The sequence below is a fragment of the Hesperophylax consimilis genome, chromosome 12 (assembly GCF_061612785.1).
Source record: "Hesperophylax consimilis isolate HC1 chromosome 12, BYU_Hcon_1.0, whole genome shotgun sequence".
Lineage (NCBI taxonomy): Eukaryota > Metazoa > Arthropoda > Insecta > Trichoptera > Limnephilidae > Hesperophylax > Hesperophylax consimilis.
Genome location: NC_142847.1, coordinates 23,585,941 through 23,607,074, shown reverse-complemented (window position 1 = coordinate 23,607,074; position 21,134 = coordinate 23,585,941). Strand labels below are relative to the sequence as shown.

Genomic DNA, 21,134 nt, shown 5'->3' with positions numbered 1-21,134 from the left:
TGAGTTCTTCTTGCAGAGTTCAAACCACCATGAGCAACAAACCATTATGTCTTCCCAGCAGATGATGAACAACAATTCATCGATTCGGTCACAGGAGCATCACACTAATAATCAACAGGTAAAAACTATTTATTCCCTAAGGTTTATAGTACATACCTTTTCACTAAGCATGATTTGTAAAAGACAGTCAATCAAAACCTATCAGTCCATCAGCTAGCTGAGTCTCCAATCCATTAGGATTCGACTGCCTCATTCTCTCCTTTCAACGTCTTGCGATACACTACAAACACATACATACACTACACTACATACACTACACCAGAAACAAGTGTACAAGGAGATGGAACGTCACAACGGTGCTGCCAAGGTTTGTTATCTATGTGAGGATACTGTGACAGCGCTTAATTAGCAGCAGACACATACCTGGACGGATGACGAACCTCGTGCTGGCACTGTTGGTGGCGCGGTGCACGCTTTCGCTGCAGTAGCTGGTCCAGTTTCCTCACCACCTGGGATTCTTGCTGCAGAGTCTCCATCCTCTACCTTCGTCGAATGTCACAGCGGTGCTGCCAAGGTCTGGAATCCATGAGAAGACAATGTGTCAGCGCTCTATTAGCAGCAGACACATACTTGGAAGGATGACGAATCTCGTGCTGGCACTGTTGGTGGACGCGGTGGACTCTCTCGCTGCAGCAGCTGGTCCAGTTTCCTCACCACCTAGGATTCTTGCAGCAGATTCTCCATCTCCGTGTCACCTGTTTCTGTACTTCATTTTATTTAACTTAATTTCAATTTCAATTTGTAATATTTATATATTTTTTTTGTAATATCTGCATTAACTGTACAGCGCCCCTGAGGTGATACTTCGCAAAAGCGGCGCTATAAAAATCATCCAATAAATAAATAAAATAAATAAATAAATAAACTCAATTTAGAAATTTCGGAAATTGATTTTATTTCTTTCTTTTATAAAACCTTTCAGATTCAGTTGACAGTCAGTGAAGATGGCCTGGTGACAGTGGTGGAACAAAATAGTCAGAAAGGGATGAAGGAAGAAAGCATGACTGTCGGAGGTAGCCATGGGGAAGTGCAATCCCTCACTGTCCACCAATTGACGCAGATCGTGGGCCAGCAGGTATATACATTTTTTTTTTATATATAGCTTTTATTAGGAATTTGAATTTAACGAACGGGTAACTAACTAACTAACCATCACGCCATTTCTCTGCAGGGGTAGGCAGAAAGGATAGACCCCCCACAAAACTCTGTCTTGTCAGACACTCCTCATTTTCATTCATACATTGTCTCTTCTGTTATTCTGACTCTTGATATGGCTCGACTCAAGTATTTGATTCAATTGATCGTGCCATGTCTACCTGACATGGCACACTTCCTCGTTATATATTCTCCTTACACTCCTTTCTTCAGTCATCCGCTCTGCATGCCCAAACCATTTAAGCGTTCCTTCCTTAATCTTATCCATTATGCTTGCACATCAGTCTTGCATTCTTTCCGAATCCCCACGTTTTTACCATTCATATGCCTCAGGGATATCATTTCTACATATAGGTTCCTGAAATATGAAATGAAAGAATGGGAATCTTATTTATAACTTAATCTTTAGGTGATCGACGGCGTAGTCAGATTAGAACACTCTGGCGAGTCGGGCAGCATCCTTGTGACGCAGAACGCCGACGGCAGTACCTCCATAGAGCAGCAGGGCTCCTCCAAGGAGGACAAGGCCAAGGTCATGGGGCACTTCAGCATACCGGAGCAGAAGGGCGACTCTAAACCAGACCTGAAGGTAAAGGAATACAAGAAATTCATTATTCGTTCGCTAAATCCTTCTTCAAAGCACATAATAAAACCGGCGTCTAAGTCATTTTCACCAATCAAACCATTACCCCCTCCATCATCCTTTTAGCAGTGACGGTCATTTAAATTTGTCTTTTTTTAAACAAGCTCCTCTGTTTTCTATAAAGAATCCCAAATACCCTTCACTTTCTACTACATAATTATGTTTCACTCTAATTATTGTCAATTTGGTATATTTCTAACTATTCTCAGAATCGTTTGTATGTGTTGTGTGGCAATTTTTTATGTAAATTTATCAAAAGAACCAAAGATGGGTCACACTTTTTATAATCGGCTGCTATGATATATATTTGGCTGCTATCATATTAGTGATTTAATTTATATTATTATGTATACAGGGTGTCCGGAAACTCGTAGTACAAGCGGGAAACTGGTGAATCTACATCACATTTGGAGTCGATTTTGTAGTATATTTTTTTTTTTATTTGAGCTTTCGTTATCGAGTAAATCGAGTTTGAAGTTGATTTTTTTTTTTTTTTTTTTAATCAAATTCTTATAAATTATTACTGAAGATCAAAGTACCCAACTAATTAAAACTATTTGAAAGTAAAACAAATGAAAAAACTCGGATTTGAAGTATTATTTTGAAATCACCCTTCATTTAACCCGGTGTAAACATAAAATATTTCTGCTCTGCAGGGTTAAAACATCTGTTATTCAACCCTAAACACCAGAAAAAACTTTAACCCTAAAATAGCCAAAAAATATTTTTTTTTGGTTTTTTTTTTTTTTTTTTTGAAAATGCTCAAATCAAAAAACTTTATGTTTTTTTGGGTTCCCCATGTGGTGTAGATTCTCCAGTTTCCCGCTTGTACTACGAGTTTCCGGACACCGTGTATAGTAACTATTACAGCTACCGCTAACTTAAAATTCAGTACAAATGCAATATCAAGCCTTCTTGTATAAATAAAGCTAATTAAATATGGACTCATTAGGCCTTGTGCGATTGTTACAACCTTAGATTTAAAAAAAACATCATAACATTTTTTATTTCCCCCAGAATCTCCAAGCCGGTCAGTTGATGGATGTGCGAACGGCCGACGGCTCCCTGGTGAAGATATCGGCCGGGGGTGTCTCTGAGCACGACCTCCAGGGCCTGCAGTTCAAGGTCAATGCAGAGGAGTTCTCCCAGCTGCTGGCCTACCATGAGGTCTTCGGGAAGCTGTCTGCCGAATCTGTGCCGCCCAAGGTAAGATGAGTTTTGCAAGTATCAATTTGTAGTATTAGTGTGTATCATCTTGCAAGAGTGCTACTGCCTGGAGTTTTTTTTTTTATAAAATTAGTCTTTCGGGGGTAACACCAAAATTGCCGCCAGCCAAAGGAAATGTCAATAAACATATAAACAAGCCTACCTACCCGCGTAAAAAATAATAATAAAAATTTTATAGCGCTGTTTTTGTGAAAAATCACCCCAAGGGCGCTGTACAATTTATTTCAAATTCCTAGTCTCTATCTAATTTTATTTCAATTGGCGTATTTTGCGTAATAATAGAAAAAATATTCCATGATAACTCCTCAAAATGACAACTCAGCACACCTTTAAAAGGTCATTAAAAAAAACTAGGTTAAATAGTTACATATGTAACCTATTTAACTTAGTTTTTTTATCACTTTTCATAACTTTATATCACTTTTTATAGGTGTGTTCAATTGTGATTTTGATGAGGTATCCGGTCACCAGAAAAAAATTAAAATCATTCAAATAAGATTATTTCTCCAACATTCAAATTTAGAGTTCTCAAAACTCGTGCATGTGGATTGGTTGCCTGAACGGCGATGATAAACACTGTTGCTAACACTATGAAACCTCTAACACTAATACTTTTGTCCCAGGCCCTATCGGAGTCAGAGGAGGTGGAGGCGGGGACTAGCAACATATCGGAGAGCGACAGCCCCCCCTCCGTGGGCCCACCGGGGGCCCACCCCTGTGACCTCTGCGGGAAAATCTTTCAGTACCGGTACCAGCTCATCGTGCACAGGTAAACAAACTCAAGACCACGATCTGCATTGTTGTACTCTGTTGTTAATTTATTCTTCTTCATATATTTTTTCATTTTTCACATACCTATTGTACAAAAAAATATGTATATATATATGAGACGCGTGGGATTGCACTAACCTCCCCACATCCTGGAATAAAAATTATTATTATTATTATCAACCTTCAAAATAAATAAAATAAAGTATTTTAGTTTCATGTGTTTTTGTGTGTTGTGTTCAGTGGTTAAACTGAACCATGTGAAGACCTGTTTTAAAAGAGGGCCTAGGTAAAAGAAAAATGATAAATACAGTGGTACCTCGACATAAGAGTTTAATTCGTTCCGCAACCTTGCTCGTATCTTGAATCACTCATATCGATGCAGATTTCCCTATACAAAACAATTAGACTACCATTAATCCGTTCCAACCCCCAAAATGTCACCCCAGTTATTTTTGTTACGTGGTTTTGAATAGTAAAAACGTATTTATAAATGACAAATATTTATTGTACAAAAACAAAAAAGAGAATGTAAATAAATAAATTAGATATCCTTACTGGTCTTTGCCTTTTTCGCTACATTTTTCTCGCTTTCACCTGTAGGCCGTTTAGAAAAAAACATGTCCAAGGAGTTTTGTTTCTTCCTCCCTCTCAGAATGTTCCGGACAAAATGCGAACACAACTAATCACAGCGGGAGCACGCTGCTAACTGATTCACTAGCCGTGGTGGGCGTGGCCGCGCACGCGCGCTACCGGCCGACCTGCTAAACCGAACTCTTATAATTTCGCTCGTAACTCAAAGCAAAAAATCACTCGCTCGCTCGAAAAACTCGTATGTTGGGGCACTCGTATGTCGAGGTACCACTGTAGTTACAAGGGTTTAAAAAACACATTTAAGAAAAATAGTACATATTGTTTCTCTTGTGCTTTTAGGGTCTCACAGAATTTGACAATTCATCAAATTTCAAAGTTAATTTTCAAGTTGTGTGAAAGTTCTATGCAAGTTCTGTTTTTATATCATTAATGGCCAGCTGATTTAAAGATCTGTCATAATAACAGAATTTTCATGGAACTTGAAAATAAACTTCGAAATTTGATGAATTGTTTAATTTCTTTGAAACAACCCGTCCTTAGCTTCTTATTTTCACTTAAATTGTTGTCAGACTCACGAGTCTCGCGTTCAGCCATTTTGTATAAAATGTGCGGCTTTGTGATTTTGTGTCACATACACAAATGAGTCGATTTTTTTTTTTTTAATTGTGAGTTATGATATATTAGAACAGTTATACACATAATAGTATGGTATCATAAGGAAAAGCCTGCGCATAGTTATTGCAACATTTTTATGGTTTAAGAATAAAGCATAAAATGAATGTGTACATTTTCTTTGAAGATAAAAGATATAAAATTAATTTATTACGTTACATTTATAAAGTTACAAAAAAAAAACGATAAATGAAATGAAAACAAAATATTACTTTTTCAGTGGAAGTTTTAAACCAAATATAAAAATATGGTATCTGCTAATTTTTAAAAGAAGTTTTATAAAAGTATATAAAGATGAATTAGGAAGGTTCCCATCCTATTTTAAGCCTTAGACACATCACGCTATATTATGCGCGCATAAATTAGGCGTATCATGTATGTATTATATATTGGGGTGACACACTAAGCTATATTCTTCGGGAGAGGGGGTCAGATCAATTGGGGGACTCCCGCTTAATATCTTTTCTTTGTATGGGATCTGTCACTTTGACAGATGACAGCCGCGTAATTATGGCGCTCCGTAAATTGTTCTAACCCCTCCTGCCGTAGGTAAATATAGCCTGGCTAGCAGATCACAGTGCATATCGTCGCCACGCCCACACTTATAGCACATCATCTTTTTAGTTGTGACAGGTCTGTATGGGTTTGTATGGCGAGCAATATGGACTTCAAGTGACCATCTCAGGCAGAGGGGCTCCACCAAAGTCCAATTTAAGTTAGCCTCTCAAAAGCTGGGTGTAGTGTACAGCCTATATATATACTTTAATATTACACAACTGCTGACCCTTCACAAAACTAAAATATTTATGAAACTCGCCAAATATGAATTGTTTTTTATTTGTTTTTCCCAGGCGATACCATTCGGAGAGAAAGCCCTTCACTTGCCAGGTGTGTGGACAGGCGTTCACCAACGCAGCCGACCTAACGCGGCATGGCAAGTGCCACCTCGGAGGCTCCATGTTCACCTGCACCGTCTGCTTCCATGTCTTCGCCAATGCCGCCAGTCTTGGTGAGTTCTTTTCACTCACGGTTAAAAGTACATATTTTGAAATGTAGACAATTTTAATAATCCACACTTCGAGCAGTAGAATAATGCAGAAGAGAGTGGTGACTTCCTGAAGCCCATGGAACTATAGTATTCCCAAGTATTTGAGGAATGTTTTGAGGCTGATGAAAGTGGGGGAGAGTAGAAGTCAACTCAAGTAATGCTTTGTTAGTTAGCTAGCTATTCACTATGGTATATGATTGTACTAGGATTAATATTATAGCTGTAAGTTAAGTTTATTTTTATTATGTTTTATTCAATATGTAAGGAGGACCTTGGAAGTCATTTTAAGAATGTATTCCCTGATTGGGATTACAAAATCATTACTTTAATATTATATTTAATACTTTCGGGATTTTTTTTCCATATAAAGTCACTTTCAGAGAGTTATCCCTGCACTAAACAGCATAAATAGCAGCACTTGTCAATCTTTATTGCGACTCGTCATTAACTGAAAAAACATACTGCATATTTTTCCCAATTTGAAGAGACTTAACTGATAGTAATTTTGTCCTTATTTCTGACAGAGAGGCACGCCAAGCGTCATGCCCAGGATAAGCCGTATGCCTGCACCACTTGCCAGAAGAGTTTTGCCCGAAAGGAGCACCTCGACACGCACATGCGGAGCCACACAGGAGAGACCCCTTACAGGTAATGCACCCCCACTACTTGCACATTGTAAATGTTCTTCTTCTTTCGTATGGTGGAAAGGGGTGGGAGGGGGACATCTAAGTCTGCAAGTCAGTCGAGAGCCTGAGGCGTTGCCCTGTGCACCTCATCAATCCCGCTGGGGAATAAATGGAGCATGCATTCGTTGACCGCATGTTTAATGGTCTGCATTGTGTGAGCACAGTGGCTGCGGAAGCAGCTTATCCTATTAATAGAGGACCAAAAGAGCAATACCTTTGCAAGATGATGTCGTCTCTTACCCTGAAGTCCTGAAAATCCTTCTGGATGGAAGGAGACAGGCTCCTCCAGTTATGTCTCGTCTCCAAAAGATAGGTGGGAACTTGAGTGGTAATCGACCAATGTGAGAATGCCCATCTCGTACACAACCCCACTGAGAGACAGCTTGGTTCATTACTGTCTAATAAACTCTGGAAACATTTAGATATTTTTAATTACTTATCCCCTTACTAATAAACTGATTAAAAACCACTCATTTAGGGTAAATTGTTGTTTATTAGTTCTATAAAAATTTTAACATGATTATTAGTAAGGCCTTTAGCGTACAAAAGGGTGAATAGATTTTCTAATCTTGACTTAAAACTATGAACAACAGCACTGGGCAGCCTATCTTCAGAGTTAGTTCAGTTATCAAATTTCAAATAAAACTTGAACTTGCCGTGTTTAGACATAAAGAACTCCAGGGAGAAGGCGAGAGATTGACAGGGTTATAACACCGATGATGTTGATGAAAGCGTCTTAAAAGATATATACTTTGACCCCTGAACCAGTAGGTTAAGAAAGGGGAATGTGAAAATATTTGAGAACCAGTCTGTTGTGATCGAATCACTAAACATGGCTTAAGCTGTTTCAGTAATACATAATTCTATTACATATCATATAATTCATATACAGTAATCTATAATAATTGAGTTTTCACAAGTGCGACTCTGCTAGTTACTACCACTCGGAAATAAATTCTCGTATTATGTTTTATAGTATGTATCAATCTCTGTCCAGTATCTTGCACAGTTTAGGATGCTTTGAAGAATTCTTCCTTTATTGTCCTGCACACTAAAAATTCACCTGTTTTAAAAAGGATATTGGGTTGCTCCAGATGCGTTAAACCTTTTTCTACATGTTCAAATTCCGCCATTACACGTATAATTTTTCCAGGTGTGAATATTGTTCTAAGACTTTCACACGCAAGGAGCACATGGTCAACCATGTGAGAAAGCACACGGGCGACACGCCACATCGCTGTGATATCTGCAAGAAATCCTTCACAAGGAAGGAGCACTTCATGAACCATGTCATGTGGCACACGGGTAAGTACCTTCCCACTGTTATTATTTTAGTGTTTCTTTTAAAAAAATATATTTATTGCCAACATTTAGGCCAGGCACAAACTGGTGACTTTTGTCACTGCAACAATTTCATCACTTCAAAATTCATTGCAGTAGGCGTATATGCAAGTGCACCCGTGGCGACGTGACATTTGAGTCACTTTTAATAGATTTTGAAACTTGTCTTGACAAAAGTCACCCGTGCACGCCTGCCTTATAGATTTCTGATAGTTAACCCTTTCTGAATCAGTTCTCGATTTGAATTACATTTTTTGAGATGTCTACCCAAAGCATAGATAATAGAAACTGGGAAGATGGGCCATGAACCATTATCAGTATGAAACCGTGCGCATAAAAGTGTCGCAGACATTGTTCACCCATGCTACTGCAAATCTCATCTACGCACAACGGCGCCCTGCCTTTATTTTTACCTATGCGGTAGGTAGTTTGGTAGTAGCTTGGCGACAGTCGGCACATTTCCGTGCGATATCTTCCTTTATTTCTATCATCTACGACCCAAAGCAAGCCTGTATCCATTGGTTACTAGTTATTATAACCTTCTTTTGCAAAACAAAGCGCACAGTAAGAATAAAATTAATAAAATATTTCATTGACCAATGGGCTTTGATATTTAGAAGGCATGCATTGATTTATGTGTATATTTTAATGATTCTCTGCTTTTTGACAGGCTTTTTCAATACTAAACGAATTTCTCAATAAGTCTGGTAAACATCACCAAAAATGTTCTAAATCTATAGTTCAGGTGAGAAAGGGTTAAAAATATCAGAGTTATCTATTTAAATAGTACTGAAAAGTATTTTTAAAGCTGAAGAAGTTAGGGATAATTTTACGAGAGACATTTATTTAACGCAATATTATTTGAGGATTTAGTAACTACGATGGCAAAACCTGAATAGTTTATTCTAGAGGCCCGAGTCTCTATTTTTTATAGGTATTGCAGCCAGAGTTGACACAAACGCAGAGCATTTCTTGCATAGAGCATGTTTCAAATTTGTTAATCGTCTTCAGAAAAGAAAATTCCAGTGAAATGGTAAAGCTTAATTTTTAATATACATATATAAATAAAGCACTGTGAAACTTTTATAATATTGAATTTCGAACAACCTTTTTTAGTCACCCTAGTTATTAATTGTCCAAATGACCAATTAGCAAATTGTTTAATCTCCATATTAAAAAACTAAAAATTAAAGTACCAGAAACGATAATTAGTCACTTTACTAAGAATTACATAATCTAATGTGATCTTTGCCTTTACGTAATTAGCTTCATCTTAAAACACCTATTATAATGTTTCATTGAAATAAAGAAAGAAAACCTCCTTCTGTAAAATATTTCCTAATTGGTCTTTTGGGCAGATAAGAACTAAGACGATGACTTGCTGTCGCTTTTTTTGCTAAAAACAATGAATAGGCGTAAGCAAGACAAAAGGCTGTGTTTCAGTGATTCAGAAGTGGTCCATATGGACCCATTCATACAATCCTATGTTCGGGTCAACTCTCTTTGCGCGACCTATAATAATCACGACAAAGGGGTGTCACTTCAGAGTGAGGTCTACCCACAAATTTCTATAGAATCAGGACACTTGAAAAGTGATAAACATAGTCATTAAAAGTGATGAAAATAATATCTTCCGTAAAATTTAACCTAGGTAATGGCGCGTTCCCACCTCATCTATTCAATGAACTATTTCATATAATCTATGAAATAGATCAGTGATTGCCATATTTCTATGCCATAGAGCAACCGATAGAAATAGAAATCCAATGTTGAATTAACTTCATCTTTTGTTATATTCTGTGTAGAATTGACCATAGAATAGAGCAAGTGTGAACGTGCAATAATTCCTTTCCATTTTCAAACAGTTCGTTCTATGAAATACATCATTGATTAGATGAGGTGGGATCCCGGCTTAACCTAAATATAACAAACTGTTTGTTGCTATGCGTTTAAAACAAATGTAGACCTCACTAGAAGTAAAGGTAGACCTGACGCTAAAGTGCCACTGACAGAAGGTTAGGCCCTATGAATTGTTGATAAACTTATGGAATTAAGGTGAGACCAAATTCAATATGAACATTATAACTGTGTTGTGTATATAATGGCATGTAATCTCTAACGCTCGAATCGGCCTTTGGCGCTGGTGTAGTCAGCTATCAAACCAGTCATTATTCCTTTGGAAAGATGAAAGTTTTTTTTTACAAAAGTTTAATAATGATAGTAATTAAAATGTCGCAACATCGCATTCAGGTTTTCTAGTGATCAATAGTTAGGAAAAAAGCGTATTTGCCAGAAACATTTTGTTCTATCATACTATCTGAAGCCTCTGGAATCTGTTAGAATATCTATGTAAGTATAAGTAAATAATGAATAATATGAAATAACCAAAAAAAATTTGAGCAATAAGCTGTTTTATAGCAATATTTCAAAACTTGAGTTAACCCAACTTTTCAACATTTTGGCTCAGAAAATCTTCTGAAACCTGTTATTTCTGTTGTAAGCCGCCAATCTGAAATTACAGCAAAACTTATAGGTATCTCATATTATTCTGTTAAAAGTATATGTAGATACATCATTCGGTTCCATGATATTTCATCAAAATGAAAATTCAACACACCAAAAAAAGTTATATAGAGTCTTTAAAAGTGATAAAACAAAAACTAGGTTTAATAGTTTCCTATGTAACCTATTTAACATAGTTTTTGTTTCATCACTTTTCATGACTTTATATCACTTTTTTGAGGTGTGTTGAATTGTCATTTTGATGACATACCCGTTCACCCATACATTCATGAGAAAAAAATTTGAGCTAGGTGGCGGTTATGTACTTCATTTTTTTCTATTACTATCGCATTCATGTTTCTCATTTAATTTTTTAATAACTTCTTGACACTTGACCACCATTGATTTTTTAATAACTCCTTGACACCCAACCACCATATTTTTTTAAATGCCTTCCAATCCCAAAAAAATATATTTTAAACCATTTCACATAGCATTTGTATCCACTTGGGTGGTTGGTTATGTATATCTCTTTATAAATATAATACATTGATCATATTATTTAATTAATATCATTCTATAAAATATTAATAAGGAAACATATGAAGTCATACTGCAGTTTAAAGCCAATGAATCCACCCAGTTTTAGGTCCTATAAATTTGGCACACTACGTATGACAAGCGATCGCTAACGTTTTTCCAAATTTGCCATAATATGCAAAATATCCCTCAAGTGGATATCATATAAATGATATGATATTCAACCAAATCAGCGGCACATCCTTCGAGCTTTGTAGATTACCTGCCATTATTTTTAATCAATATGCAATATATTGGTGGAGAATCACAAAATCCTGATATGTTTGTTATTTAGCAATATTTCCTTCACTGTAACTAGTGTAGTTAGTTATCCACCAATAGAAGCCCCGTCATATATGTAAGTTTCAGATGAGATGCCTCCTTTTTAGTGAATCCTAAATTGTTTCTTCGTGCTCATTTACATTAAAAATATCTTCACTTTTCAACCCACAAATCTCTATTTGGCGGAGCGTGTTTAGTCAAGACAAGTTAGGAACCTGGTAAGTCTTTTGGTATTTGTACTTTACCAATAAATAAAATAACACAACCTTTATCAGTACATACACATCGTTTTAATCATACAAAATTTATATGTGATAATATAATATAATGATTCCTTCATAGATTATTAAATTGTTATAAGAAGCAACTGTAATTTATAATAAAATTTCTGTACGTAATTTTCTTCCCGTCTTATTATAATAATCCCTATTTTTTCAAATATGAAAACAAGGAGCTGGATCGTGACCAGAAACATAGAAGACCACCATGAATTGTAATAATATTATCATCCTAGGAAAGCAATACTCCTGCTACAAATATATTTGTTTACTAATCTAACTAGAGTTCCTGTTCCACGGTTATTCTATTACCACTGGTAAAATTTGCAATCTTTTTCCTTGTTTTCTTTACCCTTTAAAACTGTGTATAAAAAGCCCTTGTTCATCTTTAGATTGTAAATTTTCCATTCCATACAAACAAGAATAATTTTGGTGAGAGGTTTTCTTGTGTTCAAACATGCCCCTTCAGTTATTTTTAAACAGGAAGCTTTGTTCCGACAATGGCAACACCGATTTTGACAGTTCAAAAAATGGCGACGCACGCCAAAAGAACGCGTTCGCCAAAGCATCTTTTCATTTTTCTGTTTTAAACAAATATTTCGCGCAATATTTTCACCACATATTCAAAGCGGCTTGAAATTTGAACCCCGTAAATAAAATTCAGCGTCGCGCAGCCATCTCGTGTCGATATAAATTACGGCTAGGCGTACACAGTGTATTATAATATGTGTGGCCGCCTCGGTTATGTGTATAGGAGTTTGTCAACTTTCGATTAGCGACAGACTTGGCATTGTTCCATTTTTCGCTGGGATATTCTTTAATACACCATTGTGAACGCGATACATCTTATTCATAAAATTAACCGTGCAAGTTTAAAGTGTTTCCGGCATCGCGTTGAAAAATATTACGATCCTGTGAAAAAAGGACGCTCCCGCATGCAATAGTAAAAAAAAAGAATATTACGTTTTCGTGTGTATAATTGGTTTCACGGCAATCTATACTTTTCGTTTCCATTATAAACATTCTCAATGCTTTTACATTGTAAATAAAGCATTTTAATTGTGTATAAAGTGATAAATCGGATATATTTTACGTAGTCGTTTTGGAACAAAGGCGGTAGTTTCCGTAACGTTATATTTTCACACAGTCGTGTTACGGCAGTTTGAAGTTATAAATCAAGCTGAAGTTTTGTGTGAGGATCGATCTCAAAACTAGTCATGGATCCTCCGGAGATGAAGCCTTTGCCCCTGACCCTGACGTTGGTTGACCCCCTGGCCCTGGATACCTCCGAGTTTCTGCTAATCCCGAGAATGGTTGTGAAAAGTGCGTTTTATTTCCTATTTCTATTCCTCCCGCTCCTTTGTGAAAAATAATATTAATTTATACAGTAATATGCTCTTTATTTCATAATTTTTATTATTTAATACATATTTACACAGTGATGCATTGAAATCATTGTGTAAAATATTCAAACACGACTCATCAATATTACTAAGGGTTAGGATAGGTTACAGCGATATTCTGATGTTTTAAATAACTAACATTGCAAAGGTAAAGTACAAGTGCCATAAGATTAAGAGGAGGTGTCGTTTGTGGGACAGGTTTTATTTTTACAATTAGGGATTATTGTTTGTTATTTTTTACTCGGCGCCATAACTTTTCTTTGATTGACACTATTTCTTGTCAAGAAAGGTGTCTACCTTTTGCATGATTACAACTCTTCTCTGCAACGGTTGTTCTGTTCACACATTCATTATTTACTAAATAATTACCGACATTTATTATTTTTTCAATGACTTGGATACTTAAATATACATATTATATGTTATTATATATCTATCCTCTAATCTTATTATATATCTATCCTCTAATCTTATTATAGGGTAAAGATTCTATACTCTGGCAAACTTAATTTATGATTGTATGTACCAATTTATAAATGTATGGATGCATCAATCTTCCATCTTCAATTATGGGTTCAAGTTAATGTGTTGTCACCTTACTATTAATATTAAGACCTTGTAAGTGTGTTAGAAAAATATCCAGGGGAAAATAAAAACAATATCTTTCAAAACAGATTTTTTTTTGTGAAAGTTTTGTTTCTTCCCCTCTAAAGGAGAATGGGTGAAAATGTATATGACCCGAGCCCACCCTTATTACTATGAAGTCTATGTTAATATTTGATTTACCACTGGATAGGTTTTTTTTTAATTAAAACATTAGTTCCTTTACGACTGTGGCCCTTTTAGGAGTAAACTGTCTTAAAAGTGATCTTCATCATGTTAGATTAACCCTTATGAGGCAGGTTAAATGCCTGATTTTGCATTGAAAAATAAATCTGAAATAATGGATACATTTCTACAAAATGATCTTTTTACCTTTGGAATTTTCATACACTGCACACTGCAGTGCACCTCAAGGCAGTTATATTCACTGGACTGCAAATGTAGCCAGCCGCACGATAGGGGTTAAGATCACTTTCAAGATAGTATAACTCCGAACGTGCAGACGTTTGAGATAAGCCGCCATAGTAACTCATATTCTGCTTAACCTTATCTACACAGCTTCGCAGAGTTCACATATTTATATTGGGATCCACGAAGTTTCACTGATACACTTGCATTGTGTTAAAATGTGCCGCATGATGGAATACATTGCGTAAAATGGCCAACATATTGAACAGATTAAAATGTCTATCCATCTGTGTATAATATAATAAATACATGTTATTTATTATTTCTATTGAGGAATTGGTCCAAAACTTCCCATTCTCCTTTACCTAAAAGACTTGCAAGGTTCTAATGTTAAGGTTATGCAAACAATACAGCAGTTTGAAGGTTAAAAATCGATCTAGACCTATACTCTTTCATGTGATTTCTGGTAAACTAAACTTGTATAAAAGAAGGTACATTTTTCAATAATGAGAACAAAAGAATTGAGAAGATCTACCTGTGTAGATAGTAGGTAATCATGCAAAAGGTAGAAGCATCGTGTGGGAAACGGGGGGCTTGTTTGTTTGTGGGGAGTATGTTTGAGGTTGGTTTGCCTGTTGTCCCGCAGGCGAGACCCCCCACCACTGCCAGGTATGCGGCAAGAAGTACACTCGCAAGGAGCACCTCGTCAACCACATGCGCTCGCACGGTGAAGACACGCCCTTCCGATGTGAGATTTGCGGCAAGTCATTTACCAGAAAAGAGCACTTCACCAATCACATCATGTGGCACACCGGTAATTCACCAATCAGGCGACAGTCACAATCACTTCAATGACATGTCTATCGTTTGCTTGTCAGGCGGTATTGCAACTATCTATTGTTCATGTCGGAAGTAAATTACTGCAATTGTTGGTATTGTCAGTAGCCATTACAAACTGACGACAGTTGCGGATTTCAAACTTAGATTTAATCGTTCGTTAGCTGTGTGAAGAATTATATCATTATCATTTATTTCTCTTTCGTTTTCTTGAATTGGTATCAAATACTGGCATGTGCTGACATGTTGTGATATCGGTTGGATTGGGTTATGGCTCTGCCAGTTTTGTGTTAAATGCAAATTAGGTTCATCCTTTGAAGTGCCTACTTACAAATCCTATATTTGGACTTGATTCTGTTTTGGATACCAAATTAATCAGCCAATTAATTCACTGTTGGTTTCTGGGAGCATGAAATTGTCACTGCCATCAATCCTATGTTCTTAAAACATTTTTTTCTCATTAATCTATTTCTCATTGTCTAACTCTCTGCTTTCTAGCAAATATAAGAATACCTGAATAATATAAGTATGCAATAAAATCTATCTAGAGACAAGTTATATGAATACATGTATCAGTATACTATTTTCACTTATGCAAGTATTTATTCTTCAAAATTACCCTGACAATTCTATTCTCATGTAATTTATTTATCTAAATTCCCAATTTGTATTTTGTATACATGGAGCCTGGCGGTAAAATGCGCAAACTTCGAGAGGTGACTACATGATATTAGAAGTGAAAAAAATAAATAATTTTTTCGAAATTCCATTGTTTTTTTCCCATTCAGAAATGTCTGTAAAGATTTTTTTTTCCATACAAACAATTAATTTTAACCTGAAATCTACCTTAAAACATTAGAATTTTAAAAAGTTATTTATCTTCCTTGCTTGTACTAGCATGTATAATCACCCTTGTATTTAGTGTGCTTTACCCGTAGACACCTTGTGTATTGATCTAATTAGCCATAAAAAAACAATTACCATTACATTGAAATTGTGTTTCAAAATTGAAAGTATGGTAATTTTTTTATAGCCAGTGGGACAATAAAAAGCTTACAAAAATATCAGGCATAATTCTAAGTATTTTTTATTATTTTTTTCTCAATTCTTATTTAATTCTCATCAACTAACTTTTACTATTATGTCAAATTTACTATAATTCTGTTTCCTCTTAAACAAAAAAATTGATCCATAATAATATTCAATTTTATAACTATTCCAACTTATTATTTGGCTAAAAGAGATGATGCAGATTTGTAATAGCATATAACTTTTGAATAAAAAATATCACTTTCTATCTCTTTAATTACATTGTTGACTGGTTACGGTGTAACAATTTTTTAGACAAATCTTCAATTGGTCCTCCTATTCAATTTTGGAGCAGTCGACATAATAATTTATTCCATTTTTTGCTTTGTAAATATATTTTAAAACAATCACTGTTTTTTCATTGTACTTTTATCACAATGAGTGATTTAAAATACAATGTAAATAAGCTAAAGATGACAATGAGCTTTGGTAGTTCACTTCTATTCCAGAAATTCCCAAAATGTTAGTGTTTCTGGTTTCTCAAATACATTATTAGTGAAATGTTCGACGATTGCTCTTTGAAGCCTAGCTTAATAAAAAAAAACTACACACCCCCAAATATTTATCGATTTATTCGCTTGCCGCACTACATAACTCTTTTCTCGTATCAGGTGAGACTCCCCACCGCTGCGACTTCTGCTCCAAGACCTTCACGCGTAAGGAGCACCTCCTGAACCACGTTCGCCAGCACACGGGCGAGTCACCGCACCGCTGCGGCTACTGCTCCAAGTCCTTCACTCGGCGGGAGCACCTGATTAACCACGTGCGGCAGCACACGGGCGAGACGCCCTTCCGCTGCACCTACTGTCCAAAGGCCTTCACCAGGAAGGATCACTTAGGTGAGTCATTGTAACTTGAAACCAAACCAGAAGACAGTCCCCCACCGCTGTGGCTACTGTTCAAAGTCCCTCGCCAGGAAGCAGTAGCGGCCAGTTTATTAAGTGCTTCCGAACACCAAGCAACCAACAAAATTTCCGACAGTGCAAAAACTCGGTTCGGTTATAACATCTCGCAAAGATCTGATACGATTGGTACCTACTAAGCGTGTGTAACCGAACACACTCCCCCCACCGCTGTGGCTACTGTTCCGAGACCTTCACCAGGAAGGACCACTTAGGTGAGTCATTGTAGCTCTAAACCAACCCCGAACACACTCCCCCCACCGCTGTGGCTACTGTTCCGAGACCTTCACCAGGAAGGACCACTTAGGTGAGTCATTGTAGCTCTAAACCAACCCCGAACACACTCCCCCCACCGCTGTGGCTACTGTTCCGAGACCTTCACCAGGAAGGACCACTTAGGTGAGTCATTGTAGCTCTAAACCAACCCCGAACACACTCCCCCCACCGCTGTGGCTACTGTTCCGAGACCTTCACCAGGAAGGACCACTTAGGTGAGTCATTGTAGCTCTAAACCAACCCCGAACACACTCCCCCCACCGCTGTGGCTACTGTTCCGAGACCTTCACCAGGAAGGACAACTTAGGTGAGTCATTGTAGCTCTAAACCAACCCCGAACACACTCCCCCCACCGCTGTGGCTACTGTTCCGAGACCTTCACCAGGAAGGACCACTTAGGTGAGTCATTGTAGCTCTAAACCAACCCCGAACACACTCCCCCCACCGCTGTGGCTACTGTTCCGAGACCTTCACCAGGAAGGACCACTTAGGTGAGTCATTGTAGCTCTAAACCAACCCCGAACACTCTCCCCCCACCGCTGTGGCTACTGTTCCGAGACCTTCACCAGGAAGGACCACTTAGGTGAGTCATTGTAGCTCTAAACCAACCCCGAACACACTCCCCCCACCGCTGTGGCCACTGTTCCGAGACCTTCACCAGGAAGGAACACCCAGGTGAGTTATTGAATCATTATCTGTAATTACCTTACAAAGGCCGAAGGAGTGGAGGCAAGTCTATTCCACAGATTTAGGCATAAGGATCTGTAGAGAACAGCATAAGTTGAGGCAGCCAAAACTCTCAAGGGTTGCAGCACCGGTGGTGTGTGCATTATTTCCCAAACTATAAAGGCTGTCTGGAGGTAAAGTTCGCTAACTTCGATGGATGATTCTACATGATATTAGAAGTAAAAAATTAAATAGCTTTTTTCGAAATTCCATTGTTTTAAGGTAGTTTTTAGGTTACAAAGATGAATTGTTTGTATGGGAAAATAAACAGGAATTTCTAAAAAAGTTATTTATCTTTTTTACTTCTACCATCATGTGGAATCAACTCCTGAAGATAACGCACTTTATCCCCGAACACCCTGTATAACTCCCAAATTTGCCCAAGGGGTTAATGCCGTATTATTCAAAAGTCCACTTTGATGCTCTTAGAATTAGGCCACGGATCAATCACGGGCAATCTGCCTTGCTAGGAACTAATATCGACAATTCATAATAACACTTGTACTTATTTTTAATATACTTACACAGTTAATGCAATATTATTATTTTGTAATTTTTGCTATATACATGTATCTAATGTAATGTAATAAATAAATTAATAAAAATATTATAATAGGCGTTTGAAAACTACACCGAACAACCCAAAATGAATATGCCAAATCACCACAATATTGTATTTTTCTTATGTTATCTTTATCCTTTTCTCCACAGTGAACCACGTGAGACAGCATACGGGCGAATCACCCCATAAATGCACATATTGCTCCAAATCCTTCACGCGCAAGGAACACCTAACCAATCACGTTCGCCAACACACGGGCGAATCACCCCACCGCTGTGGGTACTGCTCCAAGTCCTTCACCCGCAAGGAACACCTCACCAACCATGTCAGGTAGGAACCCCACCCTTCTATATTCTAAATTTTCTATGGTTTGCCATTATCCATCTATTGTAGAAAAAAAAATATGGTTTGCATTATTTGAATAGTTCGTTTTCATGTCTTTTTTTTTGTAATGATTTTTAAATGGACCGCAATCATAAAATCGTGCTCAGTTAATGGTAAAAATATATTATTGTGTGATTTTATGATTCAAGTCATTGGTGTCTCAATCTTTGAACCTTTTGTATTAAGATTTTTACTCTGAATTGGCTCTGGCATTCTCCTTTTAAGAGGTCAAAACCTCTCTATGTCTAATTGTTATGTATATATTGTCATGTATATATTGTGTATTATTATTTAGTGGGTAGAGCTATACTGTTATGTGCATATTATTGTCGAATATACGGTATCAGATGTGTCAATATGTATATGAATCACTTACTGACAATTGTTGAGTGCAAAAATGTCTGCTTAAAGATAAACAAATACTGCTTTATGGTAAAGTTTCACACATGGACCATACCCTAACCCCCATCCAATCATGCCATGATGTTCTCACCCGGTTGTTGCGCTGTGTATAATACTACTTGTATGAACCATGAAGCTAGACCGGCCGTGGGGAAGATTTGTGTACTACTTGTATGAACCATGAAGCTAGCCCAGCCGTGGGAAGATTTGTGTTTAGTTAGCGGCAACGCCCACTGGACGCCTTCGTGTCGCCGGACGCAACAAAAGGTGATGATAATTTCATTTTATTATTATAGAATCAGAGCCGATTTGTTTGTCCTCTTTGTATGTGACCTATCACAGCTCAACCTTTTCATGCCATATTGCCTTTTGCAAAATCAGTTAATCTCATTACATTTACCATCAAATCGATTCATATATGTCCATTTCGTATTAGTCCTTTATAATAAAATGGACAATGTAAACAGACATTTTTCTTTGCATGTGACCTTTTGGGTATCAATCCCCCCCGTTTTGATGCATTTACACTTGCATTGAGAAAGGCCATAGCTCCTAAAAGATAACATCAATGTTGTGCTAATACAAATTAACAAAGACTCATTTCATCAAAGCGCTCCTGAATTTTTGTTTCATGTGATATCATTTATGTGTTCACGTGTTGTTTATCAAATATGACTGCTTTCAATGCTGATATACTAAAAAAGAAACGAGCAAACCCCGTATACGCTATTGCCACATTTTTGATATCCGTTATGTCAATATAATGTATTATTATTTATTATAAAACTCTCAAAAGCTTTTCTTATAATCCATTGTTTTGGAATCCTTATAATATAGCAAACGATTTAGAACAAAATATAGCCTGTCAAGAAAGTCTAGAAATTTAGTAAAATGGAATTACAAAATTTCATTGCTGTTGCAACACAGATAATAGAACAATTATTAGTAGTACATTCAAATTTGAGTTTATCCTCGATTTCCGAATATGACAGATTGACATTTACAGGAAAAATGGCATAAACTTTTTTTTATGCTATTTAAAAAAAAAATTGCTAAAAGTGTGTGTTTGTTCCACATTATTTTATTTTGAATTAATGTCTAATAAATAATGACTTCTTCAATATGTACATTACAAAAATATTTTCAAAAAAAACTTTTGCATGGAATTATCTTAGCTATGTTTTAATATTAAATTTCCTTAGAATTTGGTGTTGAAAATAGTCTCATTTTAGGAAGTATCTCTAATATTATCTAGGTTGATGTTAAAAATATTCAATTGAATCATAATGTTTTTCAAGTTAAATTATTTTTCCCATGAACCATTTTGGTTTTTGCCATTTAAGTGATTGCAGCGCCCTCCATTTTTTTTTTGTAGACTTCTTGACAAGCTGTAAAGCGTTTGATGTTTATTTTTATTATTATTTTTATTGTTTTGTGGTAAAGGATTCACACCGGAGAGACCCCATACACGTGCACCTATTGCTCCAAGGCCTTCAGCAGGAAGGAGCACCTCACCAACCACGTCAGGTGAATACTCTTTATATCTTCTGCTGCCCCGGTACCCCTGGTACTCCAAACCAACCATCCTTCTTCAATACATACTCAAATGTACAATTTTCTGAAGGTTTCTAAGACATATTTAAATCATACTGGCAGCGCCTGTATTATATTTTGAACTTCGGACATGCGGACACTTCCTGAACTCAA

At 36.7% G+C, this 21,134-nt stretch overlaps 1 protein-coding gene across 10 annotated transcripts in view; it reads left to right on the top strand.

Annotated features, from left to right (window-relative positions):
• The window catches only part of LOC149419344 (uncharacterized), a 42,783-nt gene that overhangs the window by 7,742 nt on the left and 13,907 nt on the right, over window positions 1-21,134 (top strand). For 8 of the 10 annotated variants that reach the window (XM_089638243.1, XM_089638241.1, XM_089638237.1 and 5 more), the window contains exons 5-16: window positions 17-118; window positions 983-1,135; window positions 1,625-1,804; window positions 2,876-3,064; window positions 3,709-3,854; window positions 5,971-6,128; window positions 6,692-6,815; window positions 8,007-8,158; window positions 14,896-14,997; window positions 16,787-17,014; window positions 18,791-18,971; window positions 20,871-20,954. In XM_089638243.1, coding sequence (XP_089494369.1) covers window positions 17-118; window positions 983-1,135; window positions 1,625-1,804; window positions 2,876-3,064; window positions 3,709-3,854; window positions 5,971-6,128; window positions 6,692-6,815; window positions 8,007-8,158; window positions 14,896-14,997; window positions 16,787-17,014; window positions 18,791-18,971; window positions 20,871-20,954 — 1,799 coding nt within the window. The remainder of the gene's footprint in view (window positions 1-16; window positions 119-982; window positions 1,136-1,624; window positions 1,805-2,875; window positions 3,065-3,708; window positions 3,855-5,970; window positions 6,129-6,691; window positions 6,816-8,006; window positions 8,159-14,895; window positions 14,998-16,786; window positions 17,015-18,790; window positions 18,972-20,870; window positions 20,955-21,134) is intronic. The other 2 variants (XM_089638239.1, XM_089638244.1) reach the window with 2 other exon arrangements.